Source organism: Dryobates pubescens, chromosome 6 (assembly GCF_014839835.1).
Source record: "Dryobates pubescens isolate bDryPub1 chromosome 6, bDryPub1.pri, whole genome shotgun sequence".
NCBI lineage: Eukaryota > Metazoa > Chordata > Aves > Piciformes > Picidae > Dryobates > Dryobates pubescens.
In genome coordinates, this window is record NC_071617.1 from 46,130,883 (window position 1) to 46,140,449 (window position 9,567).

The following is a 9,567-nucleotide window of genomic DNA, read 5'->3' on the forward strand; positions in this document are numbered from 1 at the left end:
ATAGGGGCAATTCAGAAACTAACATAAGTATATTGTCCCTTAAAATATTTATGCACAGTGGCATACATATATTTGATACTGAGAGGGATTGCTAGGCTGGTGAGTGTTTCTGTACTACAGATTACTACATTGTTCTTCCTCTTATGCTACTTATTCAATGCATGATTACATGTCAGTACGAGAGTCATTCTTTACCTTTATTGCAGCTCTCAGAAAAAGATGTATTCAATAGGCTAATAGAATAGAATTAACCAGGTTGGAAGAGACCTTGGAGATCGTCAAGTCCAACCTATCATCCAACACTAATCAACTAAACCATGGCACCAAGAGCCCCATCCAGTCTCTTCCTAAACACCTCCAGGGATGGTGATTCCACCACCTCCCTGGGCAGCACAGTCCAATGGCAAATAACTCTTTCCATGAAGAACTTCTTCCTAAGATCCACCCTAAACCTCCCCTGGTGCAGCTTGAGACTGTGTCCTCTTGTTCTGGTGCTGGCTGCCTAGGAGAAAAGACCAACCCCCACTGGGCTACAATCTCCCTTCAGATAGTTGTAGACAGCAAGAAGGTCTCCCCTGAGTCTCGTCCTCTCCAGGCTAAGCAACCCCAGCTCCCTCAGCCTCTCGTCATAGGGCTTGTGCGCTAAACCCCTCCCCAGCTTTGTTGCCCTTCTCTGGACACCTTCCAGCAACTCAACATCTTTCCTAAACTGAGTGGCCCAGAACTGGACACAGGACTCAAGGTGTGGCCTAACCAGTGCTGAGTACAGGGGCACAAAGACTTCCCTGCTCCCGCTGGTCACACTATTCCTGATCCAGGTTAGGATGCCATTGGCCTTCTTGGAAGCCTGGGCACACTGCAGGCTCATGTTCAGCCTACTCTCAACCAGTACCCCCCAGGTCCCTTTCTGCCTGGCTGCTCTCCAGCCACTCTGACCCCAGCCTGTAGCACTGCATGGGGCTGTTGTGGGCAGTGTGTGGAGCCCGGCACTTAGATGTGTTAAATCTCATGCCATTGGACTCTGCCCATCTGTCCAGCCTGGAAAGGTCCCTCTGCAGAGCTCTCCTACCCCCTAACAGATCAACACCTGCCCCCAGCTTGGTGTCATCTGCAAATTTACTGATGATGGACTCAATCCCCTCATCCAGATCATCAATGAAGATACTAAAGAGCATGGGGCCCAGCACTGATCCTTGGGGGACACCACTAGTGCCTGGCTGCCAGCTGGATGTGGCACCATTCACCACCACTCTCTGGGCTCGGCCCTCCAGCCAGTTCCTCACCCAGCACAGAGTGCTGCTGTCCAAGCCATGGGCTGGTAGCTTGGCCAGGAGTTTGCTGTGGGGGATGGTATCAGAGGCCTTGCTGAAGTCCAGGTAGACTACGTCTACAGCCTTGCCCACATCCACCAGGCAGTGAGTTGATCATGGAAGGAGATCGGGTTGAATACTACTGCTTGAGCCACCTCCACTTCAGGAATGCTTTTGTAAAACGTAGTTCTGGTTTCCATGGATACTCCACTGGAATCTTGTATATTCTTAGTACCTCCTGAAAATAAACATAGAGGTTTTTAATTTTTTTTACAGGCATTTGATCTACAGAATGGTTTGCAGTCTTTTGCTTTCAAAAGCAATAATCAGATGTTTACTGAAGGTAAACTGCAGTGTCCCATCAGAGATGTGTGTGTACGGTACAGTGACACAGTATGTCTTGGCCTTTTGGACCAACTTAAAACAACCTATATCACAGAATGGAGGTGTATCTTGTGGGCAAGGAAAAATACACTTAAGTGGTCTCACTTACGTGAATGGCACAAGTCCTTGATAGCTCTCCCTTTGTGAAGGGATGCCACTTGGTGAATGTGTTGATACAGAAATTCTCAGTAGATGATCGTGTAGCATATGCTGAGAAGATTTAATCATTATGGTGTTTCTTCTATCTGATGAGAAAAGCTTTTTTCAACCTGAACTGCAGTTTATCTTGGAGGTATATTAATGGGGTTTGGAAGCTGTTGGCTCAAGTCTGACTTTGTATTTCAACTTAAGTCACTGTTAAGAATATTTGTGTTATGTTAGGTCAGGCTATAAATGATACATTTTGGTCAGCATTGCCAATTATTTCCTTATTAGGAAACTTAACCCCTCTCTTGTGTAATCTTGAGTATGTTGTATCAGCAGTGTTGTGGTTTGCTCCTGGTCAGGTGAAGCTGTTGCAGTGGTAGATGTTGCATGTTTAAATGCAAACCTACTTGGGCAGAGCAGCTTCCTTTAGACAAACTTGTTGTGAGGTTCTGTTACATCACTGCTAAAGATTATAGCACAGGTTTGTCTACTGTGTATAACCATAAAGATTATTTGATTTGGGGGGAGAGAATAGAAGAGGAAACATTCCCTAAGCATCTGAGATAAGCAGCTTCTGTCCCCTCTTATTCATGTAACCAACCATCAGGGATTGTAGCACAACTATTCTGTTTTGAAAAACATGTTACTCAATATAGAACTAAATTTCAGTGAAGCTTTTGTCATACACTGTCTGTATTTGGTGTATTTCTGGATAGATACTGTATCTGAAATTCAGTTGCACTTACTCTGTTCTTTGTCTTTTAAAAACAAATGAAATGGAAGCCTCTGCTAGAGAGGAACTGGTACAGGAGAGGTTTGATGGCTGTAAATACAGAATGGTCTAGTTTCACAATAGATTTCAGACGTCAGTTTTGCTTGAATAGAATGAACCAGGTTGGAAGAGACCTTCGAGATCACTGTGTCCAACCCATCATCCAACACCATCAACTAAACCATGGTGCCCCATCAAGTCTCCTAAACACCTCCTTGCTCCTGCTGGCCACACTGTTCCTGATGCGGGCCAGGATGCTGCTGGCTGCCTTGGCCACCTGGGCACACTGCTGGCTCATGTTCAACCTACGCTCAACCAGCACCCCCAGGTCCCTTTCTGCCTGGCTGCTCTCCAGCCACTCTGACCCCAGCCTGTAGCACTGCGTGGGGCTGTTGTGGCCAATATGTAGAACCAGCACTTGGATGTGTTAAATCTCATGCCCTTGGACTCTACCCATCTGTCCAGCCTGGCAAGGTCCCTCTGCAGAGCCCTTCTATGCTCTAACAGATCAACACCTGCCCCCAGCTTGGTGTCATCTGCAGATTTACTGATGATGGACTCAATCCCCTCATCCATATCATCAACAAAGATATTGAACAGGATGGGGCCCAGCACTGATCCCTGGGGGTACACCAGTAGTGCCTGGCTGCCAGCTAGATGTGGCACCATTCACCATCACTCTTTGGGCTTGGTTACAACTCGAAGGATCTGGTTTTTAAGAAACAGCATCTTCAGTATTTTGTTCAGCAAATAACCAGACATAACTGTAAATCAAACTTCTGATTGCCAGAAAAAGGAGCCTGCAGGTATCTCTTTCAGATTATGGAATAGTGGTCTTAAATATTTAATGCCAGAGTTAGTCATCACAGTTAAATTACAACTTCAAGGAAAAACGATGAAATGCATTTTGAGTGCTTTGTTGTTTTGTTTGTATTGTAGTTGAGTTGGCCTGTTTTGTTCTCATGTGAAAGTGTTTTGAAAGCTCTATGTATAGAGGCATTGCAGTTCGATAGGAATTCTTTTTTAGTACCCAGTTTTAACTCCAGAGTTAGCTGACCTTTCATTGGCAGCAGAAAAAAGATACTGACCGGTATTAAAAAGCCAGAGAGATTTGTCATTCCAGTTTAGGTCCCAGGCTGTTTGGCGTGAGACTCTTCGAAAGAGCAACACTGGTCCAAGCAAACTGAAAGTGCTGCCTGAGCAACGCAGCAGGATTTTGCCATGTTAGGTTTTTGTTTAGTCACATGAGGTTATTCACTCCTGTTAGGAAAAGTAAGAATCAAAGCTGTTCCATGTTCTTAAGCTTGTGGTAGAAGTTTATTTGCTGTCTTTATGACTGGACTTGCATAGGAATTTGAAATTCACTGCAACTTTCAAACTAAGCTTGGTTGGTGAGCTGCGAAATTGATGGTTTCTTTGTAAAGTGCACTCACTGCGGTATTTTTAAACTCCTCAAATGCTCCCTGTGAACGTGTTGGATATTACTGTTAAATACTGTTTCAAATAACTATTTGGCTCTGATTTCGTTTATTTCAAGGTACCGTCAGTGCTGAGGCAGCGAGAAAAATCTCCAGGCTTGTGCAAACCACATCTTTTGTTTGACTTGCAGTTTGTGTTGCTGAATTTGTTGCTAAGGTTTATTTTCTTTAGGAGAGGTGCTTTGGTAATTACAATAAAACTGTTTTGCATTATAGAATGATACTTCCTGAAATGAGCATCTTCACTTGTATTATTTTCCAAAGGCTTGCTGTGTGACCTGTTGTGGTCTGACCCAGACAAAGATGTGCAAGGTTGGGGTGAAAATGATCGTGGCGTCTCTTTCACTTTCGGTGCTGATGTGGTCAGTAAATTTCTGAACCGTCATGATCTGGATTTGATCTGTCGAGCTCACCAGGTATGTGTTACGTTGCTGTTGCTTAAAACCTTTCTGTCTAGACTTTATGCCTCTTTGGTGCTGATTATATTTGAAACTCTTAGAAGAAAAATCTTCCTAATCAAGGGATAAGGCCACGTCATTGTGTGTCATGTTGAACTGAGTGTCTAATGTCAGTTAAATAAGACCAACACTGGATTACCTCATTTGATCTTTCTTTTGTATGGTCTAACAGTAAACAGACAATACAAAAGAAAAAAATCAAATGTTCAGAATGCATTTAATGCTTCCATGATGTGGAAGTAGTTGAATAGTTGAACATTCAGAGGTGAAGTGTCCAGGTTTCAAGTGGCAGTGTGAGCTGAATTTGAGATTTACACCGAAGATTCAGAGACCTTACATTTCAGCAGCAGTCAGTTCTCTGGTAGTTGTGGATTAAACTATTTCCACATCATGGAAGCATTAAATGCATTCTGAACATTTCTAAAACCAAATCAGTACATAAAAGCTCTTATTGCTGCCTTCCTTTTGGTTCAGCTATCTGGAGTACATTGGCATAGATTGTCTGACCTACTGAAACATGCAGAAGGCTAGTTTTGTTTTTATCATCACTAAGTACTTTAAGTACACTTGCTCTGGTCTTTGTTGGTTGGTTGTTTTTCGGGGATTTTTTGGGGTTTTTTTTGTGTGGTTGGGTTTCTTTTTTTCTTTCAGTGTTTATTAATTTAAATCAAGCATCATAGCCAGGTGGAGACAGGTTTCCCTTCCTGAATAACACATAACTTTCATTATTTAGTAATTTTTAAAAGCTGTCCCCTGCTGTGAAACAAAAATAGGCTTGTTATTCTGTGTCAGTCTGAGGTTTGTATGTGCTATCAGATCACTTAAATGTTCTCCTTGAAATTTTATTGCTGAAATATTAGAGAAGTTTAGTGAGTGTCTGGAATGAATACCAATATTTCTAAATTGCTGATCAAGATTGCTACCAATTAGCTACATACATGTAGAATAGAATAGAATAAACCGGGTTGGAAAAGACCTTTGAGATTGAGTCCAGCCTATCATCCAACACCATCTAATCAACTAAACCATGGCACCAAGCACCCCATCCAGTCTCCTCCTAAACACCTCCAGTGATGATGACTCCACCACCTCCCTGGGCAGCACATTCCAATGGCCAATCACTCTTTCTGGGAAGAACTTCTTCCTAACATCCAGCCTAAACCTCCCCTGGTGCAGTTTGAGACTGTGTCCTCTTGTTCTGGTGCTGGTTGCCTGGGAGAAGAGACCAACCCCCACCTGGCTACATGGCACTAAGGTCTCCTCTGAGCCTCCTCTTCTCTAGGCTAAGCAACTCCAGCTCCCTCAGTCTTTCCTCATAGGGCTTGTGCTCCAAACCTCTCCCCAGCTTTGTTGCCCTTCTCTGGACACCTTCCAGCAATTCAACATCTTTTCTAAACTGAGGGTCCCAGCCTGTCAAGGTCCCTCTGCAGAGCTCCCCTACCCTCTAACAGATCATCACCTGCTCCCAGCTTGGTGTCATCTGCAAATTTACTGATGACTGACTCAATCCCCTCATCCAGATCATCAATAAAGATACTGAACAGTACTTAATAGGTTGAACACCAAATTCTGAATTTCAGGTGTAAAAGGCTGGGAATTCTTGAACTGGCAGTATGTCGTGGGGCTTCCAAGCATGAAAATCCTGGTCATACTGATGTACATTGAACGGTGGGAGTGTCAGGCAGGTTCAGCTACCTGACTTGGCATTCATGCCAGAACAAAACAAAATGACTGAAGCGATTGTGTCTGAAAGCCAAGACATAAAATATGTTTTTGATGAGTTCTCTTTATCTCTGTAAAACACATCCTGTTTGCCTCAAGTCTGGCTCTTCTCTTCGAAACGCGCCTTTGTGTTTGTGAGCTGTGTTGATTTGTCTGGTGTTGACAGGTGGTTGAAGATGGATATGAATTCTTTGCTAAACGGCAGTTGGTCACGCTGTTCTCGGCTCCAAATTACTGTGGAGAATTTGACAATGCAGGGGGCATGATGAGTGTGGATGAAACTCTAATGTGTTCCTTTCAGGTATGATATATTTTACGTTAGTATTACTTCATATGCAGGGTTATATGAACTGGGTTTGTCTGCTTGATGATGTGCTTATGGTTACTCTAAGGTAATATAGTAAAGCTAATAATACAGTGCAGTGAGTAGTAGCTAGTAGAATAGAATAGAATTAACCAGGTTAGAAAAGACTTTCGAGAGAGAGTCAAACCTATCACCCAACACCATCTAATCAACTAAACCATGACACCAAGCACCCCATCCAGTCTCTTCTTAAACACCTCCAGTGATGGTGACTCCACCACCTCCCTGGGCAGCACATTCCAATGGGCAATCACTCTCCCTGTGAAGAACTTCTTCCTAACATCCAGCCTAAACCTTCGCCTGGTGCAGCTTGAGACTGTGTCCTCTTGTTGTGGTGCTGGTTGCCTGGGAGAAGAGACCAACCCCCACCCAGCTACAACCTCCCTTCAGGTAGTTGTAGACAGCAATAAGGTCTCCCCTGAGCCACCTCTTCTCCGGGCTAAGCAACCCCAGCTCCCTCAGCCTCTCCTCATAGGGCTTGTGCTTGAGGCAACTCCCCAGCTTTGTTGCCCTTCTCTGGACACCTTCCAGCAACTCAACGTCTTTCCTAAACTGAGTGGCCCAGAACTGGACTCAGGACTCAAGGTGTGGCCTAACCAGTGCTGAGTGCAGGGGCAGAAGGACTTCCCTGTTCCTGCTGCCCACACTGTTCCTAATGCTGGCCAGGATGCCATTGGCCTTCTTGGCTGCCTGGGCACACTGCTGGCTCATGTTCAGCCTACTATCAACCAGTAGCCCCATGTCCCCCCCTCTGCCTGGTCACTCTCCAGCCACTCTGCCCCCAGCCTGTAGCACTGCATGGGATTGTTGTGGCCAATGTGTAGAACCTGGTATTTATATTAGGATAATATACCTGAGCTACAGAAAGGACTGCACAGCAAGCTGGTATTTGTGGACAATTAGAATGGCAAACCAGATGTTCTCCTGAGAACTGTGTGGGATTTGCTGTTTTCCAAACTGCTGCATATTAAGTTACTTCCTCTATTTAGATGCTCATTTCAAAGTTTAATTAGGTGACTCCTTTTAGTCATTTCTAGTGATTATCAGAGTATCTTAATTATGCAGGCTAATGATTATTTGGACTGGTTTTGGTGTGGTTACTCTGATGAGATTTTAATCCCTACTCCTTCCTGGACATGTTTTCAGTCTCTTTTCTTTCCATTTCCCACCCCCATGTAGTGGTAGAACTAGAAGTATATAGAAATGGTATTACTGATGTATGTAAGATAAAAAAAATGTATAGAAACGTCGTTTCTACCTCACTTCACCCCTCTTGTTTCTGCTGAATGAGATTCCATGTTAATTTAACAGTGTTTGAAATGTTCTTATGTGTCACTGGCTCAAAAGAACTTCTTCATTTTCTCTAAGATATTGAAACCATCTGAAAAGAAAGCCAAGTACCAGTATGGTGGACTGAATTCTGGGCGTCCAGTCACTCCACCTCGGACAGCTAATCCGCCGAAGAAGAGGTGAAGAAAGGAATCATGTAGACACGCCACCAGATCTGTCAAGGACAAAACTCCATATTACAGTATATAATAAGTGTGCACTGTAAAACCATCCAGCCATTTGACACCCTTTATGATGTCACACGTTTAACTTAAAAGAGACGGGTAAAGGATCTTTATTGATTTATTTTTCTTTTCCTCCTAGTAGAAAGATGTGCGACGCTGTATTGTAACAAGTATATCTCCAACTTCTAACATCCAACATACAGTAAAAACAAAATTAGGGAAAAAAAAACCCAAACAAACAACTGTTGCAACTACATACTCACATCTACCGCGGTTTCTAAAGTTGACCAACATCCCAGTTAAACCTTGATGTAATAGTTAAACCAGACGAGAGCATGATGTTCCATTTGTGTAATGTGGTCTTACTGTTGCCTGATTGCTTTTACTTTGGTTATTTTGTAGCTAGAACGATGCCACTATCGTATGTAGTCTTACTTCCTGGCTCTCTCTCTGAAATTGAAATGAGAAAGGGGCTTTCTAGAACAGCCATTGATCCTTATCCTCCCTCTAGCCCCCCTGTCGTTCATCATAATGCTGCCCAAATGTGTGCCCATTTAATAATGCAAAATTTATAGTAGGATAGTGAATAAAAGGTAAACTTAAGTCCAAAACGCCCAAACTGGACAGCTTGACAGCCAACATGAAATAAGGCAGAAACCTGTCTTGACTTTTTAATTCAAATTGTCCCACATGGAATTTGTGCACTACACTGTTTTAAATTATTGACGTTACACTGTGCTATGGCACTTCAGTTAATTTAGGATGAAAATGATATTGCCTATTAGTTGGTAACTTGATTATGTGGTACCTTGGCTTTAGTTTTTATTAGCATGAAACACCCTTTGGCATGCTTAGCTTCCAGGTAACTCCCTACCTGCATCAAAATTCATCTTATATAGTTCCACAGAACATGAAGATCCTTATTTGCTAAGCCTTTGAGTGCTGACCTTCTTTTTCATGAGAAGATCTGTTTAAATGGACGTTCGCATCAGTAAAGAGTAGGCTAGCTGATAAGTGGTGAGCTGCAAATGCTATAGGAATGTCCAACATGATTATAAGGCTTATGTCACTACAGATTTTATCCTTTGGATTTTCATGATCGAATTTCATATACTATTGTATAAACTTCTGCTTTGTAGTGTACTATAGTAGCAATAACTTCTGTACATGATCAAGAGTTATGCAGTATTTCTTTTCAGTTCTCTCCTTTCTTAAAAGAGTCAACATTGGCAAATGGCAGGACACAGAGAAGATACAAAACTAGGCTAAACGAAAGGCACGAATTTGTGATGCTTTAGGATTCAATACGTACTGGCTATAACTACACAAGCTTTTACTGAATTTTGTCAAGTATGTAAGGTTTTGGGGGGAAAGCTTCAGATTTGTACCATTCTAAATGTGCACCAGTAGATGTAAAA

General features: G+C 42.9%; 1 protein-coding gene across 2 annotated transcripts in view; it reads left to right on the forward strand.

Moving 5' to 3' along the window:
• Positions 1-8,373, forward strand: part of PPP1CB (protein phosphatase 1 catalytic subunit beta) — a 35,426-nt gene extending 27,053 nt beyond the window's left edge. For both annotated transcript variants that reach the window (XM_054162434.1, XM_054162435.1), the window contains exons 6-8: positions 4,356-4,507; positions 6,438-6,572; positions 8,004-8,373. In XM_054162434.1, the coding sequence (XP_054018409.1) occupies positions 4,356-4,507; positions 6,438-6,572; positions 8,004-8,108 (392 nt within the window). In that variant the 3' untranslated portion in view covers positions 8,109-8,373. The remainder of the gene's footprint in view (positions 1-4,355; positions 4,508-6,437; positions 6,573-8,003) is intronic.
• The last annotated feature ends 1,194 nt before the right edge of the window (positions 8,374-9,567 follow it).